A 26911-nucleotide genomic window follows, 5' to 3' on the forward strand; every position below is an offset into this window, starting at 1 on the left:
TCCATAAGGAGCTTGAAAATGGTGTATGTAAAGTAGGAAATAGAAGTATTTGTGTGCCATTTTCACATCATCGTGTTAATGCTAATGGCTTTTAGAGTGGATTTTTTTCCAAACCGTTACTATTATAATTAATAGCTTATGTGATTTAAATGCAGAATGCAATGACGATGGCTGGATTACTTTCCTTTTTATATTTTACTTTAGGTGTTTAAGGTTGCATGAGCATAGTCTTGAAAAAATAGGATAACCCTGAAAAAACTGTTCAAAACTAGTTCAATTTGCAATCCATCTCCTTGTAAATATTACTTTCTTCCGAATGTTACATTTGGCAATAAAACTATTAGATGAAAGCCCTTTCTGCCTTTCACTGCATTGTTCCCTAAATGGAGCAACCTACTGAAATGCCTCGCTTTAAAAATCAGACTCAGATCCGAACACCTACGTCTTTATGCAGTATTTCTCTTGTGCAGAGGTAACAGCCAAGGGATATAAAGGAAGAAACAAAACAAGCAAACAGACAAACATGCAGTTTCTGAAAAATGAATACCCCTAAGAGGCTGTCTCCCGGGGAATTGCAAATCTTAGCCCCTTTCTGAGGAAGTGAGAGCTTGTTATTTCTCAGAGAGATATTTTCCCCTTGACACACAAGCATTATAACGGATTCACTAGTTAAAAACTGTTTGGTTGGAGATACAGTCTCTGCATCTTTCTGAGCGTGCAGAGGGGTAATGCCCTGTCCCTTTGGTCTGAGCAGGAAGCCTGGATCTGGGGTAGATTCCTCTGCAAGCTGCCCCTCAGGCTTCTCCCTGAGAAGCTGGCTCGGCCTGCCTGTTCCCTCCCTCCTGTGCAATCTCCTTCCCTCTCCGCGGGTCCTGGGCAGCTCCATCCGTCCAAATGGGAGCTGAGTTTGCAAGCTGACAGGGCATGCACAGGGCTGGTGGTGCTGATGTCAGAGCCAGCAGACAGTTGTGATTGGATCTAATTAGACTTTGCAGCAGCAAATAGACAAGCTCCCTGCGTGATTGGCTTCAAAGTGGCTGATGCCAAACAACTAGCAGAGGTGCCAAAGTAGAGCCCTGCATTTGGAGCCCAGATCAAGAGAGGCTGCCGGGGCAGGAGCGGGGCGGTGTTGGAGGGGGGTGGGGGCACCTGGGCCGGGCGCACATTTCCTTCGCGGTCCCTCCGGCCCTAGAGCGCTTTGGTGCTGGAGCTCAGATCGCGGCTCTCAGCCCAGCTGGAAACAAGTGACAGAGAACAATTAGAGAGGAGGGCGGGCGGGAGCGCTTGAGTGCTCAGTCCTAAAAAGTGAACCTGCTGCCTGATTTGCAGACGCATTTACCGGCGCGCCGGCGGCGGGCGACAAGAGCAGGAAAGGTGAAATTGTTTAAGAAAGGATTCCTGCCCTGTTCCACTTACCGGGTCCCAGCCATGGCGTCGGTCTTGGGGACCAGCAGAGGGTCCGGAGGGCTGAGCAGTCAACTGAAATGCAAGTCCAAGCGGAGGAGGAGGAGGAGGTCCAAGCGGAAAGGTAAGGAGCCGGCTTTCTGCGCCGTCTCCCGCGAACTCTCCGCGCTGCGCCGCCTCCTCTTGTCTGTGGGCTTTGCCTATTTCCAGCAGCTTCACTTCAGGATGCTGGTGGGATGTCTGTCGGTACAAAGCAGAGCCCTCGGCTCTGGAGTTCAGATCCCTTTGTAAATGCCGGGGCTTCCGCAAGCTCAGAGAGGGTGGCGAACCAAGGGGGCAGAGGGCTCAGCAAAAGGCAGAGGAGAGGGGCTGAGGACGGGGCTGTTCCTTTGACTGGAGTACGGGCCCTCCCTGGACTCGCACTCCCTGGCCGCTGGCCACCGGCACTGCCTCTGACCCTCGCAGAGGCAACGTTAGCTCGGGGGCCAAAGGAAACCCTCTCTTAAGCCAGCATCCCTAAGAACGAGGGACGGGACCTCGTGCCAGCTTTTCCATGCAAACTGTCTTGGAGGAAGGAGTGGGCAAAACCTGGGAAACAGCGTCCCTTCGTTGGCTGACAGTTTCTATTTAGAGTGGTACCCGTTGTTTTGTAAGCACGGGGACCTGCAAAGAGAACAGGGCTTATCTGGGGGGAATAAGCAGAAATTAATACATGAAAAGAGAAACAGGCATTACAGCTTGTTAGAGGTGAGAAAAACTGCAAACCCGAAAAGGAGAAAAAGCAGCCAATGACAGGTTGCTCCTGACACACCATCGTGTCTGTGTCTGGTTCCCGATCTGTTTGGAGAGGAGCCACCTGAAGTTGGTCCCATCAGTAGCCCAGGGCTCCCACAGGGGCTGGTGCACAGCCGGCCCTGCTCCACAGAGGAAGCCGGTCTTGAAATGTCATCCTAGCCGGTGTCCCTTCCACGGGAGGGTGGAAGGAGTCTTCCAGGGCTGCCAGCTCTTCCCCAGAGAGGAACTTGTTATCAGCAGCTCCTTATCATGAGTCTGCAGGAGAAAGTTCAGTTCTTATTATTTGAAATAAGGCGTTTTTTTTTTTTTTAAAGTGACCAGAGAGCCGTAAAGAACAGTTGAAAAGACACAACTAAAATGTATCAGATTTTCCGGTTTCTCTGCTGGAGCGTGCAGTTAGATGTGGTGGAAGTTGTAAGTCCTCTCCCAAGAGGACTTCTGCCCCATCTTTTCCTAACTGCTCTCAAACAGTCCCCGAGTCCTTCCCGACTTCTTCCAATAATAGAAATTAGCCGGGCAGTTTGAAGACATAAATGCCAATAGCACACAGTCGTTAATTATGATTGTATGTCAGGGTGGCAGGGAGCAAGGCGACAACTTCCCAGGAAGGTTTCAGAGCCTTCGGTGTCAAAGGGGGTGATTCTGTCATTCTAGTTTAACTCTTGAGCTGCTAAAATGAATGCCAGCTATTCACTTTGTTACCTGAAAATTTCACTCTGAAACAGATCTGTTAATGTCTTCCAAAAATACTGCTAACAGAAAGTACAATGATATTGAAAAAAATCACGGAATTTAATAATGAATATAACTTTTAAAAGAGATAAAAAGGAAACGTTCTCTTGTGTACTTCAAGAGTTCTTATTTTCCAGTATTTTTATTTAGTATATTTAAAATTGAAAAGCATGGAATAATATTTTACAATAAAGCAAAACCTATAGAAAGAAAATATAAGCTGATGAACATTTGTGCCTTTCTCCAAATTCATTTTTTGTACCTTTAAAAGTCAGTCATGCCAGCTTATAAGGCATTCGATTTCAGAAAGGAAGACAAGAAAATCTGAAGGAGGACTTCATTGGCTATAAACTTAACTATGACAATTCAAAATAAATTTTATATGAAATATTTATATGCTTTGTTTTCAATATACCAAGTCTCTTAATTTTTATAGCCAAAAACTGAAGTGGGAAAGGGTAATCAGGATGTGTGTGCTAATTCCTGTTATGCGTAAATTTATCCGTGGGGTGGAATTTCCTATGGCATCTGCTGACAGCTTATCATGGTCTGTGAGTCAAATCAAACTGCTAAGTATTCACTTTTTAGGGGAAAGTTAACAGTGTAAGTGTGTGTGGTCAAACGAAAAGAAAACAGCAATGACAGAGAACTTTAAATCTTTATTTGCGTTTTTCTGGGAATAGATCAGTTTGTATATAATTCCCAGTTATTACGGATGCTTTTCTTCCCTCTTCTATCGGGACAATAGTGAATTTAAATTATGTTCTAATATTCATGAATCTTAATAACAGTAATTGAATAGCATAGCCTCAGCTTTTAAGCTTATCTAATAATAAAGCTCTCTATTTGTCACAATTTAAAATCCACACGTGTATGGGTGGCTGTTAAGGAATTTTGGTAAGGCTCTACTTAGTACTAACTAAAGCCACTGATTATGAGCACAAAGAAGGAGTTCTTTTTGTATGTGAATAAATAAATTAAAATAAATGTTCATTTTTTTGGCCAATGACAAGTATATTTCCACCTGTTCTAATGAACAAGAGTCATTCTGAAGCTGCATCATAACTTTTAGTTTCCTGGAGCTGTCAGCCGAAGTGCTATTGGCTTGCTATATGTGTTCTCTAAAAGTGGCTTTGTTATGATTTCTTTATTATGCTTTTTATTGTCAAAATCTGTGGGCTCCGAAATAAAAACTCTGTCGCTACAGTATAAGTGTGGAATTGATACCATGTTCCCATTATTATTAACTATGATCCAGAGTCTCGGAAGTAAAATTTTTTCCTCTAGGAGGTATTTTTTAGTCACCATACCACACAGAAAGTAGTTTATATCGTTAAAAGTCAAAAACAAACTAAAAATAAAAATAAAACTTAGTCACAGAATATGACTTTGGGTATTTCCTAGCCGAGACCTGCATTTGTCTCTCAGATAAACTTTCAAAAGGATACTGAGCAAACCTCCCCACCCACCAATCCTCCTGTTATTTTATTAGGACCCAGTGCTGTCCATTTCTCTCCATGTGTTATTTTCTAGTTGGGACTTTACCTTAGAAATTATTGATGAATGTTTTACGTTTTCTGTACAAACAAGAAATGTCAAATTTTGATGTTTTTATGGGAAAAAAACAGGCAGTTAAAAGAAATCTGTGAAAAGGCCAGGTTTTTTTTTTTTTTACACATGTGGTTAAGGAGTGTTCACCTCCCCTGTAACATGTGAGACCCGTCAGTTTATTCTGCTTCTATTTCATGCAAAGACTTTCAGAAAACCCTGGCAGCTCTTGTAGTTTAGGAGAGTTGACTGCTGCCTGCCCACACAAAATACCCACTTAGCTCATTTCTCTCAGAGAATTCTAGGAGACTGTGCTCTGCTTTACAGTTCTGGGTAAAATTATGTGGGGTGATTGCACACAACCACGTCTGTTATGTGGTTGTATTAGAGAAATGTCTGCCTGTATTACAAAAGAATTAAATGTGTGAATATTGTAAAAGGTATATATTTTAACCCTAAATAATAAAGGCAAAGGTCATCAAAACAGTGTAGTGTAAAGATAAGTCACTTAAATTTTTATCAGTTAATCTCTGGACCGTTGGATACCTCCAGGGTAATATGCCTGAGGAATTTCATAGGTGTATTTTTAATTATTAAAATAGTATATGTATTCTCTTTTGTTTCTCTTGATCTTTCTTTGGTGAGAGTAGTTTTCCATAAAGAAGCTGTGTGTTGGCATGAAATGAATTTTGTGAATAAAATGTTTTTAACATTTGACCCATGAGTATATACAATGTATAAAATGACTGAAATTTCTGGAAATAAAAAAAGATTGCTCTTTCAATACAAACATATTAGGAAATGGATTGGGTACTGATACTAATTCAGTTGGTTCCAGGAGGTAAACAGGAAGACGGGGTTTTAAGTGAAGTGCATCAATCATTAAAACAGAGAAAGGGAGGGAACTTTGGAGAACTATTTTAAATGCTGTAGAAACAATCATTTGGTAACTCGGTCCCCTTGAATCCAGCATCAACACACCACCTGTCTTTTTGAGGCATTTGACGGCAAACTAAGTTAATGCTTGAATTTCACGTACTGTTCCAGGAGGATCAGTTACACAGAGTTTTAGAAAATTAAGGGTGAATTTTGGAAGCTAACACACGGGTAAATCTCTGCAGAAGTAAGCTGATGAATCATGAGGAGGTAGGAGTGGCCGGTTGCTGAACGTGGGGAAATGCAGATAAAAAGTTGGCAAAAGGAACAGGATAAGTAGAGCAGATGGACTGCAGACACAGGCTTGTTGTGAAATGGAATTCCGTGCAAAGCTAATGAAATAGAAAGATGGGCCAAGGATGAAGGTGGGAGGCCTGTGGCTCTCAGCCCCCGCAGCGGCAGAGTAGCTGGCGGGTCTCATCCTGGCTGCTGGGGACTTACTCCTGCATCACAGCCGAGCATCCGTGCTCACCGCTTGCCTCGCTCGCCCACAGCTCCAGAGGAAGGGCTGGATTAGGTGATAAAATTAAATTGATGAAACTGTTCGCCATCCTCTAATTATGTGAGAGCTTCTTCCTTTCTCTTTTTAAAATTTGTATTAGTACTTCTGGTTTCTAGTGACCCGTGTAATAGCAGTAATTTGAGATTGCTTCAAGGGCATTAGATATGATGAGTGAACTTGAATTTAGAATAAAAAATATGAGATTCATGTATCCATAGCTAAATAGTGGTGATTCGGTTATTGCAGAAGTGCTGTCCCAGAAGAGCATTATGTAAGGAAATGCAGAATAAGGAAATTACATTTTTCTTTTCTTGAAGCATGGAGAGACAACTTATGCTCTGAAAGCATTCAATGTTCAATTTAAAAACCATAGATGTTTGTAGTTGTGTGTGTATACCTATATATACAGAGTGAAGACAGTGGAAACATTTGAGCATTTTTTATGTCTGCCTGCTTCTTTTTCTAAAATGCTAGAAAATGAAAGCACTGTTTTTGTAATATGGACAGTTTTGAACAACTCAGAAACCCAAAAATAATTATACTACTCTGTTCTTCATCATTTAAAAATATTATCTCTAAATGCTGCACTGGTAATGGAGCTCTTAATTACTAGCAAACAAGATTTCTAAAAGGATAAATTTTCACATGATAAGCAAGATTTTAAAAGCACTTATTTTAGCCATTACTAAACTGAATAAAGAAAACAAGGTGAATGTCAAGTGAAATGTGAAAAGCACGACATGCTTCACAAAATAGTCAAACTATTGAGTGTTAGCGTATCCATGAGCTTATACATCACGAGAAAAAGCCACACAGCCATGTACTGCCTGAGCGCAGCAAAGACCTGTTTCATGTTGTCGAGTCTCTGTAAATAGTGAAGGCAAATTAACCCGTCTTTTCAGTTAAATGGTTCTCCTGCACTGAAATACAGAAATACATGCTGTGAAATACTGGATTATGCAAAAAGAATTGTTTATTCCTCGCTATTAATATATTATAATTCCCTTAAGAATGTATCACTATCAAAGAAAGGGACATTACTTTCAGAAAGAGGGGAAAACGCCTGCTTAATTCTTGATCCACATGTGAATCTGATACCCTCCTGTGGGACTTCCAGAAACAGAAGGGGAGGGCACACTGAGAAATTTAAAACCTAGACTCTTGTACTTGCATATGTGACTGCCTCATCCCTCTTGGGTGATTAAAATTTTATTTCCCTGTTTATTTTATTTAAAAGGAATGGGGACGGGGGCTATTGCCTCTGATTTCCTGATGTTTAAGCAACATCACAGCAAATGTAGCTCTGAGAGCCCTAAACCTCCATCCACAGATTTGTGAGTGAATCCATTTTCCCAGGAACCATATCCAAGAAATGGCCACCTAGAAGTGGAAATATTTGCTTTTTAAGCTATCATTAATTTTCCCCAAAATAAACTTGGCCACTTGCAAAGACAGCTGATTTTTTTCTGAAGAATGATAAATATTTGAAAATAAAGAGTTAATCTGAGTGCCTGAGTTCTCTCCATACACTGTGGACATTTAGTCATCTTTTATTATAGTTACAGGTATTAAGTATGAAGAGTAGCAAAATAATTTCATTTTATTATTTCATGGATGGGGAATGAATACAACTAGTATCTGGTTTCTGGTAAGAAAGCAGCTAGTAAGTGTCCCTTTGTGTCATAAAACACACACACACACACACACACACAAATTCACTATCATCTGTTTTAAATTATGAAAATTATCAAGTTAATGTTAAAAATTTTTTAAATCTCAAAAAGTAGCAGGCAGGTAATATAAATTTTATATTCATACTAAAGAGGGCCTTTTATGCTTGATTAAGAAATAGTGTCCAATAAATGGGACACTTATGATAAAGAGTAGCATTTAAGATGGAAGAGACATATCAGGTGACTTTTAGATTTTAAGACCATTTTTTTTTAATCCCTAAGAGATGAAATTTTAAAAGATTTTTTTAAGCTGTGTTCACGTAAAATCACAGGACTGGAGGTGGCTTCATGTGGCTGCTTTGATGCAGAGAAGGCAGACAGAGCAGTCCTGCTTGTATACCTACTAACACAGCCCCAACGTGAATAGTCACAGGGGCTGTGCCCTGCAGCTAAAAAGTTCCAGCTCATGTCCACACCGGCTACTATCAAAACCTCCCAGGACTGGAGAGAGAAGCTGGTGTGTAAACAAAAGGTGGAATAGGACAGTTATCATTTCCAGTGTAATTACCTGTTCACTTTAGTTAAAATCTGGTTACATCCATTCCACTAGGCGCTTTCATAATGGTGGCCACAGAGAACTTTCTCACAAAAGAGATTGAAGCTTCTTTCTGCTGCTGTTTCACCATTTGAATGATAAATACAGCAATATTGCTCAGAATATATTAGCCATCCTTCCTCTCTGGACTCTCTACTATACAGAGGTGACTCTTACATCCAAATGTTAGCTCAGGGCTGCCAGGTGATCGCACATAATAGAAAGTGTTCCTTTAAATACTTCAACTAGGATGTGCTTTGGAGACTTTTACAGATTTAATTAATCTTTGCCACTCCATTTATTTGAGATGAAATCTCTAATTCTTGTTTCCTACCACCGATAGGCAGAAGATCTGCCTCATCATTGTATAATGTCTTAGGTGATTTCTCAAATATGGCATGAAAATAGGACAGAGGGGGACCCAGTCCTCTGAAACTGGAGCCTAAGTCAAATACTTTCTCTGTTAAAATCAAACAAAAAGTGGGGCGGTTCTGTTTCTCAGAAGCAGGACTTTGGAATCATGATAAAGTAGCTCACAGCATACACCTAGGACACCAATAATTGATTTTAAAACTATTTTATCAAAGTCCATTGGAAGTACACAGATGTCTTCTCTTAAAAATTAATGCAACATTTCCTAAAAGTTTAATTGCTTTTGGAAAAGTCCAATTTAATAAACGTGACAGAAACGTCAGTAAAATAGATTTTGACCTCCTCTACCCCCAAGTCTGGCTGCGCTCACTCATCCCTGTCTGGAACAGATGCTCCTCCTGCATTTGGCTTATGGCTGTGGAATCTATGTGTCCTTAAAGGAAACATGCTCTCTTTCTAGTAGACTGTGCTCGGACTGAAACATAAAGGTGCACAAGCTCAGAGACTGCCAGCCATGTACAATTTTAAAAGATTTTTTTATAAATTTGGATGTTGAGCAAAACAATATTGCCTTTTACTATTCCTTAGGTGAATAAAAGCATGGAAGGCCTACTTTAACCACAGACATAAAGATATTTTATTTGTGTTTTAACTCTAAATATTCACACTGTGGATGAAAGTTTGTAAAGGACTATCCGGATTCTAACAGAATTCTAACAGAAAGTGACTTTTTAATTCAAAACATATGGTTCAAGGAGGAATTTTTTTAATTCAAATGAGTCCATGCTGCTAATTTTCTTTCTAAAGAAGAAGTGAATTTGAAATAAAAACCATTGCTTTGTCCCTAGGTTAAATAATAGCTTTAAAAATACTCTTAAGACAGTAGAACAGGAAATATAGTAACTTCGACAGCCCTTGAACAATACTGAACTGAGAGCAAATACTGTCCCCCTGACGGTGGCTTTGGTGGCAGCACGTGTGTCACTGTACCAGCCCTTCTCAGAGCTGCAGGGGGGTCTGTTCAGGGCTGGTTGAAATCCAGGGAGATATTTTCTTCTTAAGCATTTAGTATGATAAGTTTATTCATTTTAGATCTAAAAAATGTGGAGTTCATATCATTTTATTGTTGTCACTTGAGAAACAAGTATTTTTTAGTGAAGTTAAATTTATTTGGGGCTTTTGTATGTAGATAATGAATAGAGTTCAAGTTATTAAAAATTGCACTTTCTGTAGACTGTTAATATATACATATAATATATACAGATGACAGACTCAAGATTTAAAATACATACAAGCATTTATTGAAATAATGAATATTGAGATATTAAAAGATTCTCCATCAGCTGTCTGGAATAGCGGAAGTCTAATATATACTCATTTTTAGATAAACATTTAAAAAATTAAGTATAGAAAAAATCCTGAGAGCATGAACTCCTTGAGAAATAGTGAAAAAATGAACTTGGTTGATGATCATGCTTTTTAGTGTTGAGAAAAACATAATTTTTTAAATTTTAAAATTTCATAAAGATGTGAAATAAATCTTTTTTGTCTTTTCCTCTAATAAGACTTAATCTATCCCCTTACATCATAAAATGAGAGAAACAGAAACCATGGTGGTATGAAGGGATTTGAACAGAAGGAGAGGGGACAGGAGAGACAGAATAACTTACAGATCTCTTTCTTCCTGTGCTCTGATCAGAGTTCATCTTCCTGCATATTTTCTGTATCTTCCAAAACAGAGAGGGCTCTTGATTGAAAAGTAGGGGACATGAGATCCAGTTCTGCTCTGTTTGCAGTTTGCCTTAAACATTGCATATGTATTCAAACAAGGGCTGTATTGGACCTGTGTGAGTACCTTTTATTCATTTGCAATTGTGTCTCCTTGGGTGCCTACTCTGGACTGGGCAAAGAACTAGGAACTAAAAAGATGAAAGAAAAAAAGTCAACAGGGTCCTCCTTCTCTCTGAGCTTGTATTGGATTTGGGGATATAGACACACAAATGTAAAATCAGGGAACAAAAACAGACCACCAGAACCCCAACATAGTATTAGGTCCTATGGGAATTTTTTTTAATACCCAATATTAGCATATATTTTACAAAATTGAATTTCTATTGTATTTCTTTTATCATTGCAGGTGAAACCTCCTGTATAAAAACTAAATCATTAAAATATAAACTCCTGTAGGTTTAAGCCTTTTTATCCCCTCCGCAGTGTCAAAACATAATAGCTGCTCAATTAAAATTCACTGAGAAAGTTGATTTCATTTTTGAAATGAGTTGTTTAAAGAAATAATCAGAATGTAGTAAAAGGGAGGCTTTTCTAAGGAGATTGGGTACAGATCACATGAGCTGCTACAGTTTACAGCAGGGAACAAACCACATGAGGGGTGTGAGTGGGATGATATTCATGTTACCTTGGGTGTGATGACTGCTAGGGAAGGATGTGGCTTCTCCCATTCTTGTTTTGTGGAATTGTCTGAAGGTTTGATTGGCGGGCGTTTGTCTTTGTGCGTGGTGATTTCTCAAGGGGCCAGATGTACTCGGTGTGGTCCCAGAAATTAGCACACAGGCTCTCTCATTGTACACCATCAATAAATGGTTGTTGCAGAATCAATTTATAAAGGGCACTGACTGACTTATTTTTAAGCCATTGCTATGGAAATTTGAATGTATTCATTCAACAAACATTTATGGGACATCTTTATGTGTCAGCCATTGTGCTAAATGGCAGGGATTAAGCAGTCACAGAAGCTCTGGAAAATGTTCTGAAAGAGCCAGACGGCACATCTGAACATGGCCCTGGCTTCTCCATAGTCCATGCTGAAGAGATAGTGCACAGTCCCCCCGCCGGAAGCTGGGGAGGCACATTCTGCCATTTGCCAAACCAGCCCCACCAATGATCGTCACGTTCGTGGGTGTTCGTGTGGATGGGGTGGAGTTCAACCCTCAGATCCAGACAAATTCCCAAGGTGCTTCTCAGTGAGACTGGTGCCCCCCTACCCTTGACCCTGAGGAGTTCTTCTCCGCCTCTCTGTCCTGTGCCTGCAGCTTGGGCACAGAGGCCCACCCCCTCCTGCCTCGTGGGTGCACATGTGTCCTTGAATCGATCCTACCTGCAACCAGCGCCCGGACTCCTCCTTCGAGACAGGACCAGGCACCACCCCAAACTCAGCCACCATCCTGCTTCTCATTTCACAAAATTCCACTCTGTCCTCATGGCTGAGGGTAAACATTGTGTGCATCTGTGTAGTTCAGAAGTCTAGCACCAAGCCTGAGAAAGTGAGTAAACCAGGCGTCTAACTTGTGGGATGGTTGGCATCTCTCTGCCTGGAGGTGATGCAAAGTAGGTACAGGGCTCATCCCAGCAGTCATAGGAGTCGTTCCCACCACCATGTCCACTCAATACTGTGGACACAAGATATGTTGTAGAAAAGATGAGCCATTGATCCTGTCCCTTGTTTTTGTGTAGATAGCATGTTTCTTGGTCTTTCATATCTCTTACCTATTAGATGACCTTGGAATGATCTCTCTCTATATATATTTTACATACATTAATTAAGCAGGTGACGTGTGTATAGCACTAGGAGATAAAATTCTTTAGTGCATGACTTACGTGGTCTGCTCACTTTGGCTACAGTGATGCTGGCTGCACTAGTTAGGACTTGATATTTATCTATAATGATACTTAAGAAAGTCTCCAAACTTGAACATCAGGGAAACAATAAAAAATGCAAGTTGATAAAATTGAAACCATACAATGGATTGAATGCTACACCCCGTTTGTATATATTTGTAATAAAATAAATAGGAACTTGGTGTGAGATACTCCTGGTGTGGCATCACTGGACTCCCTGGTCCAGGAGCGGGGGATGTTGAGTTTACCCACATCCCAGGAAAAGTGTATGAACTAAACATTCATGAGCCTGGATGTGTCTATTTTACAGAAAGTTAGCCTCACCCAAAAGGTTAACAAAACCCAAGGGAGGACAAGTCCTGAAAGATTCATTTAGTTGATACTCTGCTTTTGAGCTTTCAACAAGATTGTCTTGATTAGTCACGTGTAAATTAGCTCTGCTGAGGCCATTCAGCCGACTGCCCATTTGGCCCATAGACAATAAGAACTAAAAAGTAGTCACTAATATTTATTGAGCACTTACACTGTTCTACTCCAGAAATTTCTCTCTGCTGCACCATTTCCTTATCTATAAAGTAGGAACAATATTTGAACCATAAGATAGCGAGATATATAAATATATATTCCACATACATTCACGTACATATATGTGTGCATATATATACAGTCATTCAGTGATTAGCAAAATATCTTCATATTTAAGTGACCTGTAAATGAACCTTTAAGATAAAATGTAGAATAGAGGAGTTTTTTTGTACTTAACAGTGTTTTTGTACTTATCAGTTTAACCATACAAAAAAGTCTACATAGAGAGTATATTAGTCAGCTAGGGCTGCTGTAACCAACAGCACAAAAGAAATTTATTCTCTTCCAGTCCTGGAGTCTGGAGATGGAGGTCAGGGTGTCAGCAGGGCTGGATTGTCCTGAGGCCTGCCTCGCCGCTGTGTCCGCACATGGTCTCCCTCTGTGTGTGTCTGTGCCCTCATCTCCTCTTCTTATCAGGGCATCAGTCATATGGGATTAGGACCCACTCCAGTGACCTTATTTTACCGTAATCACCTCGTTAAAGACCCATCTCCAAACACAGTCACATTCTGAGTCCTGGGGATTGGGGCTTCAACCTGTGAATATGTGGGGGACAGAACTCAGCCCGTTAACAGCAGAAAGCACTGTTCTTTTTACATTTAGAGACATTTCCCGAAACTAAAGCACACTGTGGGGTTATCAGTGCCCTCTTTCCAGAAACATTACCTCCGCCTCAATAAGGGCCAGAAAATTCATGTTCCATTTTCATCACCATGATATCTCTAGTATATAAACCATAAAATCTCTGGTGGATGAGAAATGCTTGTAGAATTGGACTAACGTTAGACTTGATTGAATAATGTCCAGAATATTTTTTCTTGATTATTTTGTCATTAGTGTTGCCATCTGATCTGATGATGTAAACCTACGTGGATTTTATTTTATTCAGCCTCTTGTGTCCTCCTTTCCTGCCCCGTGAAGATTCCCATTTCTACTTAAAGGTAGCGTGAACCGTGATGTTCCGAGGAGGGTTCTCTTCCACAGTGTAAGTGGTGGGAGGATCCCACAGACGCGTGCACACACACACCCCACGGAGGGCTCTTTCTCCTGCTTGACTAGAATCGTCCTATGCCTTTCTTACTGAGAGGTTAACTAAAGATCCTCTTTATTTCTGGATATTTCTGGATGAGGGGAGTGAGACTCCGAGACAAGTGGCTACTGCCGAGAGCTGGGTCGTGAGAGAACCTGAATTGGATCCTGTGGTTTTCAATCATATGCTCTTGGTGAGGACCTGCCGTCCTGCTGTGGAGTTGAGCATGCAGGTCCCTGGAAGGAGGGGACTTTGAGGGTGAGGTGACGTGGTCTCTGGGAAAGAGGGGCTCATTGCCACTTGGGGACCCCTGAGCAAACATCTCAGAGAATGTCACCAGTGCCCGTGAGTGCCGTGGCATGGAGCGTGACGTGGAGCATGACGTGAGGCACTTGTGGGGTCTGTGCTTCCTGTTTTCACAAAGATGCTGAAGAGCATGAAGCCAGCTCATGATATCGTAATGTGTGTGAGTGTGTGTAAGAACATGTGTTTGTGGGCATGTATTTGCATATATGTAAATACATATAGAGAGAGAAATATTTATATACAACTGTGCTTTCATTTGCTTAAATAGCCTCAGCAACACAATTATCTGATTTGAAGGTTAAAGAAACCCTTAAAGATGGTTCAACCAACTCAGACATTTTTCATTTTTATCTTCATTTTTCAGATATCTAAATAATACATATTTGCTCCACAATAAATATTAATTGTTGTACAAGGTAAAAATATTCAATAACTACAATGAATTAATATTAGAGGTGAGGAAATTTTAAATTCTAGTTTTAAAAATCAAATACAAAAATAGAAAGCCCTAGTGCCCTACATACACAACACCTGCCTACACAACCACTGCCTACACAACACCTGCATACACAACACCTGCATACACATCTGCATACACATCTGCATACACAACACCTGCATACACACCTGTATACACATCTGCATACACAGCACCTGCATACACAACTTCTGCATACACAACACACACACAAAAGGTATGTCTAGATGAGCACACAGTTTATAGTGATACTCAAATTAGTTAATATTTTGTGGTGAAAATGAAGCCCATTCTTCACTCAATGTAACCCTGGAACTAAATCTGAACGCTCTAAAATGTTCTCATCATACTTAAATACCCTTTTTGTTTACTGTGCTCCTGGATTTAAAAGGAGAACATCCTGAACTACCTTGTGTGTGTCTGTGCTTGTGTACAGGATATTTTTCATAAACTTTCATGTATAAAGGATACGTTTAATGTTCTCATTTCCTAGATTAAACTAGCTCAGAGTCTGCGCTGTCTGTACAAAGTCAAAATCAGCTTGAAGCCACAAGTAAACATATAGATTCTGTTTCAAATTCACTGAGTAAATGGATGAAAAGTGGATTACAGAACAAATTTGGGTAGAGAATAGTCAAATAGGACATCTGAACTCAGCATATGACTACTGATCCTGGAAGTATCAACTTTGAAACAAAACAGTTAAATAACGGTGACCCTCATAAGTAAGCAGACTGTTCCCACAATGTAACAAAGGAATATTAGCATTAAGGGAATATATGCAACTCCACTGGCACAAATGGACTAAAATTGCTCTTCCCATCTGTTCAACGTCTTATTTATAAAATCATTTTACATAAACACACACAGGTAGATTTCTGGGCTTGTAAAATTTCTTTGTAAACAAACCACCAGTTCTTCGTGACATTGTGTTTATAACTGGAGAATGAATCTGGATCCCTTACCTTCAGCAGTGAGAATGAGAGGCTGCCTCGTGCCACTGACCTTGAGAGAAGAGTGGCCCGAGCAGATTTCTTTAGACCCCTCCCCGATCATTTTGTGGAACTGACAGAGGCTCCAGACCCCGAGCGGGAGGGGTCAAGGGAGGAGCTCAGGGTGGATAAAAGTACAGGCTATGTCCAACGGAAGGGCCTCTGAGCCCCCGGCCCAGAGCAGGTCTGACACGGATGCAGCATTTCAACAGCACCATACCTGGGACCCAGGTTACGTGTGGCAAGCAGTGTATGCAGCTTAAACAGGCTTCTGTGAACTTCCCTGCTGATGGATGTACCAACCATGCATAAAATGCCCTATCTGCAAAAATATCTTCCAACTCCCAATTGACTTACAATAGAAGTTGTCCCTAATCTGAGTGTCTCCACGTGTGTGCATGTATGTGTGTGTGAGAGACAGGGTGGGTGCCATTGTGTGCCTTTGCACACCATGTCACAAATATGGAAAAAGAAAAGCCAGGTCACTTAGTACAAGTAGAATCTTTACAGATAAAAAAATGCATGGGCAATTTTAGAAAGTACTCTGGTAATGAGCTTATATTTTCAAAGTTTATTTTCAATACTTGTTCTTTCCTAATTCTTTTACATCAACATTAACATTTGTTGGTCTTCAAACACACAGTAAACTTTCGCCTCTTGCAGTATTTTGGTTCCTTTTCTTCTCTTGGTTGCCTTATTTTTTTTAAGTGACTTTGCCTTTTTATGCAAGTTGAATGATAATGAATCAGTTACCCTGTACTGGTCAGTCTTGAAGCTGAGGCCCCTCTGAGCTGAAGAAGGTAGAAAACTTGAGCTTGAAATTTAGGTTTGTTCATTAACGTCTTCCTGCGTTTCATTCACACGAGTGCTGATTTTTCTTCCAGTTATGTTCATTGTTTTCCTTATCAAGTTTCACAAAGGTACTACGCTTTTGGAATCACTTTCATTAAATCAACGGGAAAGTCAAATGGATAATGTTCAGTGTAGACTCGTTTAAGGAAAATAATGGATGCCTTAAACTTTCTGATAACCTTGCAAATGGAAGCATCCACGGTGAGCAAGTATTGACAAGAGACCAGGCACATGTGAGCCAAAAAAGAGCAATCTACACACTGTTCATCACTCCTCTTCTTTTCATTGCTGTCTTAGCTGCTCTCAAAATGTGTTTTCAGTGGACTGTCAAGCCTTCTCCAACTGGTTGTTAAGGAGGGCACTCGTGTGCCCAGGTGTGCCCAGGTGGTGCCTGTGTACACCTGAGTGTAGGACCGATTAGACATAGTTCCCTGTTTCACTCTTGTGAAAGCATCCCGACTTAAGACGGCTAACCACGCAATCACATGCCCCATAACTTATGAAACAATACTAAGTGTTATTATTATCCCACTGTTCCTCAAAGACCCCCTCAAGACATCCTTCCCTCCTTTGTTACATTTTCCTGAGCTATATATCACCATACATTTGTGGGTGTGATGTTCCTGCTTTATATCTGTCTAATTCTCACTAAACTACAGCGTTTCTCGCACACCACCCTGAGTCTGCATCCATGTCAGGAGACACTGGAACCATTTCTAAGCAGGACTTCAGAGCCGGGGTGCAAGCAGAGAGCCAGTGCAGTGAGCCAAAGTCCCTGCTGGGGGAGAGGAGCACAAGGCGGGGGGACCACACCCATGACGCCCGCGGTCAGGCGGGTCCACTGCTGGATGCTCAGCTGCCTCTGGTCCAAGAGCTGCCCCTTGTCACACCCCTCGGCAGCCTGACTCAAGGGGCTCCAGTGGCTGGACATCAGGCCCCCACATGTACATGCTGGTGTGGTTTCTGCCCCCAAATCACTGAGAAATGAGACAAATCTTACATGCAAATGAGAAGAGCTCGGAGAATTTCCAAATATAAATCCAAAAACAAAACGAATGCAGAAAAGCACACCAAACCCAGGTGGAGGCACAGGAAATGTTGCTGTGTAACACCTGTGTAGTGAGGCCATAAGTAAAGGACATGAGCAGAATCGAAGGAACATGTTTGACAAAACACACACATTAGGGAATTTTAGGTGTGCTCTCAATTCCATATGTCTCAGTGTGAGTTTAAAAGACTTGGGTATAGCTTATAGTTATCCAAGGCACACGTGAACTTTGAGGTTATCTTCTAGACTTTAAAAAGTGATTATCATTTTATTATAATATTCTCTACATTTAGATCCTTGACATCCATAAGAGATACATACTCAGAGATTTGTGAATCTTAAGTCTGCCAAAGCAGGTCCTTTCTCCCATGGTGCAAAGTAAAATCTCCAAGTGAAGTTCCTTACAACGTGTGAGATGTGTTGTTGTTGTTTTTTAAGTCTGGGATATTTTGATTTATATAAATGTAGCAGGTTGGTTTGCTGTGAGACTTCTCAGAGTCCAGTGCATTTTGAGAACATCCCAGGCAAGGAGAAGCATAGAGTGTTTTCTAAACTTATTTCAACCTTGAAAAGTTTGGGGGACAAAACATTAATATCTCACCTAACACCAGCACTCAGTGGGATAAAGCTTAGGGAATGCCCGGATGACTGAACATTACTGAACGTTTCACAGGCTCCTTCACAACAGACTCTGCCGCTAAGTAATCTGTGTAACGATTTTGAATTTATCTAAAATTTCTATTTTCTTCCTAAGAGCCATACATTTCACGCCTTTATTACTGTCACCAGTCATATTGGACGTATGCTGACCAGATTTAGTGTTCTTGTCTGTACTCCAGCAGGATCTAAGTCGCCTTCCTGGCAGGCAAGCCTGCCTATTTCTGGGACCCTGGCAACAGGACTAGCCTGTGCACTGGGGTGTGACACAGCTCCCAGAACCATGGATCTGCGGTGGCTTCTGCAAAGCAGAATGGGCAGCTGACCTCCTTGGCAGCCATGTGACTGTCCAGTAAGGTGCCCAGAGCTTGGTCCAGCAGCTGGAAGAGGAGGGAGGGCAGTGGTGAGGGGGGCCTTGACCCAATGTCCAGCCTCCCAGTTCTGAGCCTTCCTGAGCACTGTCTGGCTTTCTCAGCCCCTGGCCCCATCCGTTCACTTCTAATAAAGGCTCTTTTTTCTTAAAACTAATGGGTTTAGTTTCAACAGCTTATAAATAAGTTCTAGCACATTATTTTCTTTTCAGGACCTTTTTAGAATAATAGAACAAAGCAAAAATGGAACCTACACTGGTGAGAAGTGGCTGTTAAGTCATTGGCCGGGTCGCCTCCAGCTCAGTTGTTTTACTCCTGGTCAGCATTCTTTAGGAGACGATTGAATTTCAACATCGTGATACTTGCACATTCCTACATTTCCTAGAACTTCGGAGTCAATTTTCACCCACAATTTTAAAAGAATTCTATTATTACACTTACTATGAAATAACCTTTAATGTTTCTCAACCAAGTAATCAAAATCTATTATTCATACAGTAAAAGACACTAAAGTGTATTTAGTGGCTTTAATTTTATTCTTAAACCCTGCTTACTTTCAAAAAGAATATTACACAGTCACCATAAAACACAGAGGTACAGTGGACCTTTGCAGATAAAAATATACTTTCAGACTGAAAAGAACAGTCTGGGGAGACAGTATGACTACTGCAACTGAACATGAGATAAAGTGCTGAGCTTCCTGGTAGCCAAGGCAAAAAGGGAAACAAAGAGTTAGAGACTTCTTTTCTAACAGAAGCAATCAGCTCAGGATGACAAACCACACGAAGAAAAAAAATTAGGTTATTTGACTTGGGAAAAAATGAGAAAAGATATAACATGAAAGTTTCGATGAAGCATCTGGTTTTTAAGTAGCTGATTCCGATGGACTGTCCAGGCAGAGCCAGCTCTAAACATGCACCCAGCATCACTTCATAGGGTTCATGCTGATTGGGTTGTGTCAGGACCAGAAAAGCAAGAGAGTAAGTACCCAATTGAATAAAATCCAACTCAAGTTACTTAAATAAAAAACATAAAAAGTGGGTTAGGACCCAGACCTAGCTTTTGCATGTAAAGCTGAATTTTGAGGATCCCATTTTACATTCTGAACTGGATGGCCACCCAGTAAGCCAGCAATGAGAAGCAAAGGCCCAGCAGACTACAAACGCTCATTAGGTGAATTATCTTACTTTTGGTTTTTAAAATGAAACAAAGATTAGCAATTTGCCTTTAAAAACTTGTGCCTCAATTCTGTTTGCTCCTCACGCCCATTTCTGGATTGAGGGGCTCACACCTTGCTTATGGAGGTGCTTCATGGTGCCAATCATAAACTCAGCCTGAAATGTGTGAACCCCTCCTCCCAGAGCAAAAGTGACCTGGACCCTGACCTCTGATGCTTTCAAATTCTGGCCTCCAACTGTATATAGAAACTGCTTAAATTTTCATTTTTTTAAAACTACCGCGATAGCCCAAGGAGAACTTTCCTTCTCTTAAATTTCCTACACACATAGTGCTTAGCCATGTCATGTAGTTTTTTAAAGCAGTGGAATATTTTTACATTGAAATTATGTGGATCTCCTTATGCAAAAGAAAGCACTCAGGTTTGTAAACCCTTAGACGTCTAGGAAACACATTTTGTAAACCACTGGTTGACCAAGCATTGGACCCTGATGCAACTTGTAAAAAGTAGTTACCTTTTATAGTGTGTTCCTGTGCTGCATCCCCCAGCTAAGCTGTCTCTATTTTCTTATGGAAGCAAGTAAATATAATATGATGATGGCCAGCTTGAAAATGACAAAGAGCATGACTCTTATCTCTCCTTGTTCCCCACGAGATCTGGAGCCCGGAACTTCACCGATGGGGGGTGTTCAGTTAATGTGCGTACATTGAATTCTGGTCCACCTCCTTGTGGAACAGACCTCTAGCACATAAGATGCTTAGGTTGACCTACAGTCTCTTCACATAAAGCCTCACCCGAAACACTTAATTCTCATTTCTTTTTGGCCAAAAAAAAGACCATTTTTGGCCTTAAAAGTGATCTTTAAAACCTACCAGAAACTGAAGAAAACCTTGTAACATGATCTCGCTGTGAATATTTACACACATGCGGGACTTGCATGCCTGTGTTTGGGCACTTCTAAGTGCCCTGTACCTTCACAAACTTCATGCCCTGCTACCCACTTGTCAAATTGTAGACATCCCAAGAGCAACGTGGCCTGATGTAATTTTCTTCCCTAATTCTGCACACAACCAGGACAGGTCTGTAGGTAGGTGAGTTCTGGTCAGGACCCTGGATATTTTGCTGGGACTCTGCTGTTCAGTTCAAAGCTTCTGTGAAACGGATCAGCCAGTGTTGACCTGCATCACCACCTGAGTGACCTGCAACCTCTGCATGTGTGTCCTCCTCCCAGGTCCCCAGGGTCCGCATGGCCCCCAGACGAGACTCAGACCTGCCTCCTTCAGCTACACATTTTCCTCCAAAGGCCACTTTCAAAATCTGATGTCACCCAGTTGACACTGGAAACAATGTGATAGACTCTTACAGGGAGTATAAATGAAAAAAAAGTACAAACGGAAAATGCATTGTCACAAGTAGGGGGCTTAAGTGTTAGCAGGAAAACAGTTTTTGCCCAGTGCACATAGTAATGGTGGTTCTCAGCAGCAGCAGCAGCAAGACTGAGCGAGATCTTTCTGGAAAGGGTGAAGGGGAGCCTTCCCAGTCACACTGGTAGGCAGCCACCAGCTCTGCAGGCAGGAGCCACACAGCATGCTCCCACCAAGGGCTCTTCATGCCCGCTTCTTCATGCAAAACATGCACAGAAAATGAAAGGAATGAATAATGTAATACACCTGGTAATTTCTTACCTTTGTATATAACAAAGTCCATCAAACATATGTAATTTTTGCTTGTATAAGAGCTGTGTGAATTCTTTCCAAATATATTAATTTTTACAGGAGGAGAAAGGGTTGCATTTCTGCTTGGAAAATGGCCAGTTTGCATAAATCAACAGTTTTGAGCAGGTGTTGTGTGTCAGGAGCTGTGCAAAGAGTCAGTTACAAATAAGAAAGTAGTCGCTGTCACTTAGGGCTCTGTCCTGGAGGAACTCGGGTGCGTGAATTTTAAACGTTTGCTTTAAATATGCTTATAACACTATTGTTCTGTGAATTTTCTTAACGGATCTTAGGCATACATAATTTGGAAATTTCTTTTATTTTTTTATGGGTATATTTTCAGCAAAAAATCATGGGCAGTTTGAGAATCCTGGGAACCCAGAACTAAACATCAGTCTGACATGAATGGGGGCACCCAGAGAAGGTCTCTAAGCTGGAATTTCTTTTCTGGATGCTTTTGGAGGCACAAAGCACAGCTCAGAGTTGTATGAAATTCTAGGCAGCTGTAAGCAGTCTAGAACCATCCGGAATCGTCCAGAAATGCCAGAACCACCATTCCTATTCCTTACAAAGGTGGAATCTACACATGTAAATCTGCAATAACATGGGCAGAGAGGAAGCAGTTGTTTTCATGAAAAGAGGATCACACTCATCGGTTTCAGAGCCCTAGTAATTAATGGTCACAGCCCCCAATTATTGGAACCTATAATACAAGACAGAACTGAGTTACTGAGAAATTAAGTAACTTGATTAAGGTGATAAACTGGTAAATTAGCTCTGAACGTTTCCAGATTCCTTATCGCTGGCGCCTTTCTCCTCTGTCAAGTGTGGGCAGGCACCCTAGTGAAGACTCCCTGTGATGAGGTGTCCTCCATCAGAGAGCAGAGTGACACACACCTGCTGCTTAGCAGTGCTGACAGGTACTCCCGCCACTCCTGTGACCTCCCCGGCAGTTCCAGCTGGGCCTGGGCTGAGTCCTCTCCAGGGGGCCGAGTGTGTCCCCTTCCTGGTGAGACCTTGGTCCATCCTTGGCTTCTCACGTTGACAGGGGCAACGCCAGCTCCCGTGGAAAGAACAGGAAGCGGGGCAGGCAGATACAGCTACAGCTCTAAGACAGGAGCCATTTCAGGGACCTGGTGAGCCCTGGACTGGCCAAGGCTCAGGTGACCACGCTGCCTTACAGCCGCTGGCTGAAATCTCCCCGAGAGTTTGCGAGAACTGACTTCCAACACCATGAGATACTGCACAGAACACAAACGTCTTTCCACACTTGGGCCGAGGCGTGGTGGTACCCAGCACCGCAGCCTCCCCGGGCCGCCAGTGGAAGAGTCTTGGGAGCGTGTTGAGAGCCCTGCTCTTCTCCAAGTGGTCTTAACAGGTTGAGAAATGGTATCAGGAGCAGAGCTGAAGCCCCGATACTCTCTTTATGGCAGAAAAAACAAGGCTGGAGGGAGGAACAGGTCTGACTGCCAGAGTGGACGGCTGGGGACCAAGGAGGAGGTGGTCGGTGGGCTCGGGTTCTCCTGGGGTCCGGCCCCTGGAAGTGAGGCAGACGATCTCATCACCCCCGAATTCAACGGCTGCACAGGTCTCCCCTCTTCCCCAGAGCTGGAGTGAATCAGGCTGAAGGGACCTCTCCTACACGCAGGTGAAGGTGAGATTTTCTAAATATCATCTTATTTGTACTGATCCAACCTCTGGTCTGCGTGCCAATCACAGATACGGTGTTCATGTGATCAGCACCAAACACAGAGATTCATATGTATTTTTCTTCTAAATAGTAACTTTTTAGGAGAAAGGATGATAATTATCCAAGACCCAGGACGCCCTTGGTGCCTAATTCAGTGCCTTGGACACTGACATGGACACAGATGCTTAAGACTTATTATTAAGATTCAGAGATGATGAGGAGAAATACAGATGTACGCTTCTGGTCTGAGTACAAAGGACAATAAATACTGTTGACATGGGACAAATGAATAACTAGTATAAATCAGGGATGACGAAGAAACGGACTGCCCAGAAGCCCTCCAGTCTTCCTTCATCTTCTTTTTTTTTTTTTTTTTTTTTTTTTTTTTTTTTTTTTTTTTTGTTGTGGCCTCTCCCATTTGCGGAGCACAGGCTCCGGACGCGCAGGCTCAGCGGCCATGGCTCACGGGCCCAGCCGCTCCGCGGCATGTGGGATCTTCCCGAAACGGGGCACGAACCCGCGTCTCCCGCATCAGCAGGCAGACTCTCAAGCACTGCGCCACCAGGGAAGCCCTTCCTTCATCTTCTGATGGACGATAAACCTCCATACTCAGGGTGTGAAGGCCCAGGACGTGCTGTCCTCCACCAGACACCAGACACCTTGGAGGGGAGACGCTCTCAGGAGAGCGGCACCTACGTAAAATGACCGGGGAAGGAGAAGGCTGCAAATTAGCATAATTAGTAATTATCTCTTCATAGCCCCATTGGCTTCAGAGACTTGGCACTTGAAATTCTGCTTAAAGTTCAGTGAGAAAAAACAAATTTCATGCTGAAATGTCTCAGTAACACAGCTGAGCTGCCAAGGTAATTGTCTGCTTGAGGTAAAGGGAAGGAGATGAACAGGTGCACACCTGGGTCCTCCCCTGTAAGAACCAGGTATGCAATCGTACCTATTTTGGCAGAAAATACCAAATCTTCAGAATGCCCCCCCAGTCTCTCTTCCTGTCTTTGAAGATACTTTCAGAATTTTCTCTCCCCGGGGAGCCCATGTCACCAGCCAGGTGCTAAGAACCGTTCCATCTAATGAAACATAATATCACTTCCCTTAGATCAAAAGTCTGTCCAAAATAAAGACAGCATGGAAAAGAAAAAAAAAAATATGAAGAAAGAAGAAACAAACACATCAATGTCATAGTCAGCAGCTCACAGATCTTACACCTTTCTATTTGCCTGTTGGAACTCAAGTCCAAATAAGAGCTAATAACCCTGAAAGTTAATGTGTCTACAGCAAGGAAACAGATGGATTGTTTCTAATTCTGTGAAGACATGTTTGGCAGGACATAGAAAAGAAATATTTACAATTTTTCACAGCTAAATAGCATCTTTCTTTAGTCTGGGCAAGGAACATTTTGTGACTTGTCAAATCAATCTTTTGTTATTAATTAGTTGTAGTCATTTGTAGAAAGTCCACACTGTCACCTTATGAGGTTTGAGTGATAAACCACTGGACGGAGGGTTCAGATAGGAAGGTAAGTGGGTCTCCGGTTTGCAGCTGCAGCCGACACTGGCGCAATACAGGAGCAAGAACCGCCCAAGGGATGTCATTCTTAGGTTAAGAGATCAGCGGTGTCAGGAGGTTGAGGGTGAAAATGATCGTCAGGATCTGAGACTGCTTCTTCTCATTCCTCCATGGTTAACACGTTCCCCTTGACGAGTCCTCCTTCGATAACCTCAGTTCTTTCCTCTGCATTGTTCATAAACTTAACCTATTAAAGAGCACAGTTAATCATGTCACTCTGTGGATTCAGAATCCTCAGTGGGTTCCCCTTCCCAACTGATCTGACTCAAACCCTTGTTGGCGGGTCCAGGGCTGCACGATCTGACCCAACCATCCTTCCCCAAGGACATCTCGTCCCCATGTCACCCTTCCTCCATCATAGTCAGGCTTTTGGTGCCTAGCACACTAGTATATCTATCAAATAGATAAGTTTTCAAGTGTCCAGTATGTGACCAGGCTTAGTGGATGCATCAGTGAATAAAACAGAAAAAAAAAAAAAAAAATCCCAACCCTCTGGTAGTGTTCTGCCTTTTGGAAAATTCTCTTTTCTACCATCTCTTGCCTGACAATCTTGTACCCTCCTCTTGGGGTTTAATCTAATTACTGATTCTTGGTTTAAATATCCCATTGACTCTCCAAGTCCACACATTTAACTAGGACACTGCTTTATGGGATTAACCACCTTGTGTTCTAATTAGTCTTCTGTGTGTGGTCTCCCCACTGGGCTGGGAGCTCCTTCAGATGCTGTATTCTTTCATCACGGTGTTCTCAACACCCAGCATGGTGCCGGGCAAGGAAGAGGCATCTGTACCAATTTCACTTCTTTGTTGGCAAGCAACAGAAATCCAATCTAAGTAACTTAAATGAAGAATTTGTTAGAAATGTTCTAGGGGTACAGAGATCAAAGGGTAGTGAGATCAAAGCTGGAGGCAAACAATCGGAGCTCAATACTAATGACAGCTACCTAAGGCAGCTCCTGGGATGGACCACCAGCCGTCAATTTTGAGTCTCCGTCAAGGGCTCCAGATGCTTCCCATTTTTTGGAGAAAGAATCAGGTTGGTTTAGTGGGATGAAGTACCTACAGAACAAAGGAGTAGGATCTTGCTGAGGGACGGATGGTGCTCCACCCAGGAAGGAGGTGCAGAGCAGGCATGAGGCAGGCTTTTCCTACCCCTGAAAATGACGTTGTCCCACAAAACAGCGTGTGTTGTATTTAGCTCACCAGATAGTACGCTCAGAGTAAAAGTCAAAATTATATTATAGTGATTGGGTACTCATCTGTGTTTTAATGTTTCCTTTCTCTCTGCATCAGATATCCATAGTAAAGAATGGATCAAAACACAGTCATACACTGCACTGAAAGGTGAAGGATGCGTTATTAAACATGTGTTACCAAAACACATTTAGATGAAACGTGTTGTAACACCCTCCCCCACTCAAAGCACGCCTTGAGTGTTGGCTGGATGGACCTAGTTACTCCCTCCTAATGGACGGGATGTGATGGAAACCATGGGGGAGGCCTCTTTGAGAGTAGGTGACAAAGCAACTGAGACTCCCACCCCCATGGCCCTCTCACTCCCACTCTTTGGCAGATCGGCAGTCAGTGGACATGGGAGTGATTTTGGAAGTGGATCTTCCTCGGTCAGGTCTTCAGCTAAGCCCTGAGGCAGAGGCTGAGCTGAGCTGCCCTGGGCTGCTAACCCATGGGAAATGAGACAGGATGAGTGTCCTGCCAGTCCCTGGCCCCCACCATCCTACTGTCTGTCTTTGTGGGTTTGACAACCCTAAGTACCTCATCTGAGTGGAATCTTACAGTACTTGTCTTTTTTTTGCCTGGCTTCTTTCACTCAGCATAATGTCCTCAAGGTTCATCCATGTTGTAGCATGTGTCAGAATGTCCTTCATTTTTAAGACTCATATTCTATTGTATGTATGTATCCCATTTTGCTTATCCATTTGTCCGTCAGGGGACACTTGGGTTGCTTCCATGTTTTAGCTGAATAATGCTGCTATGAACACTGGTATAAAAATATCTCTTCAAGACCGTGCTCTCAATTCTTTCAGGCATTTACCCAGAAGTGGAATTGCTGGATTGTATGGTAATTCTGTGTTTATTTTTTTTGAAGAACCCCCATACTGTTTTTCATAATGGCTGTACTATTTGACATTCCAACCAGCAGTACACAATGGTTCCAATTTCTCCACATTTTCATCAACACTTGTTATTTTCTGAGGCTTTTTTTTTTTTTTTTTTTTTTTTTT

The 26911-nt window shown here is 42.1% G+C and overlaps 1 protein-coding gene across 1 annotated transcript in view; it reads left to right on the forward strand.

Moving 5' to 3' along the window:
* The first annotated feature begins 1428 nt into the window (after positions 1 to 1428).
* ADARB2 (adenosine deaminase RNA specific B2 (inactive)) overlaps positions 1429 to 26911 on the forward strand; it is a 365767-nt gene continuing 340284 nt past the window's right edge. Inside the window, exon 1 of the mRNA XM_007445656.1 lies at positions 1429 to 1528. Within this exon, the coding sequence (XP_007445718.1) occupies positions 1429 to 1528 (100 nt within the window). The remainder of the gene's footprint in view (positions 1529 to 26911) is intronic.

Source organism: Lipotes vexillifer, unplaced genomic scaffold, assembly GCF_000442215.2.
Source record: "Lipotes vexillifer unplaced genomic scaffold, Lipotes_vexillifer_v1.1 scaffold646, whole genome shotgun sequence".
Classification (NCBI taxonomy): Eukaryota; Metazoa; Chordata; class Mammalia; order Artiodactyla; family Lipotidae; genus Lipotes; species Lipotes vexillifer.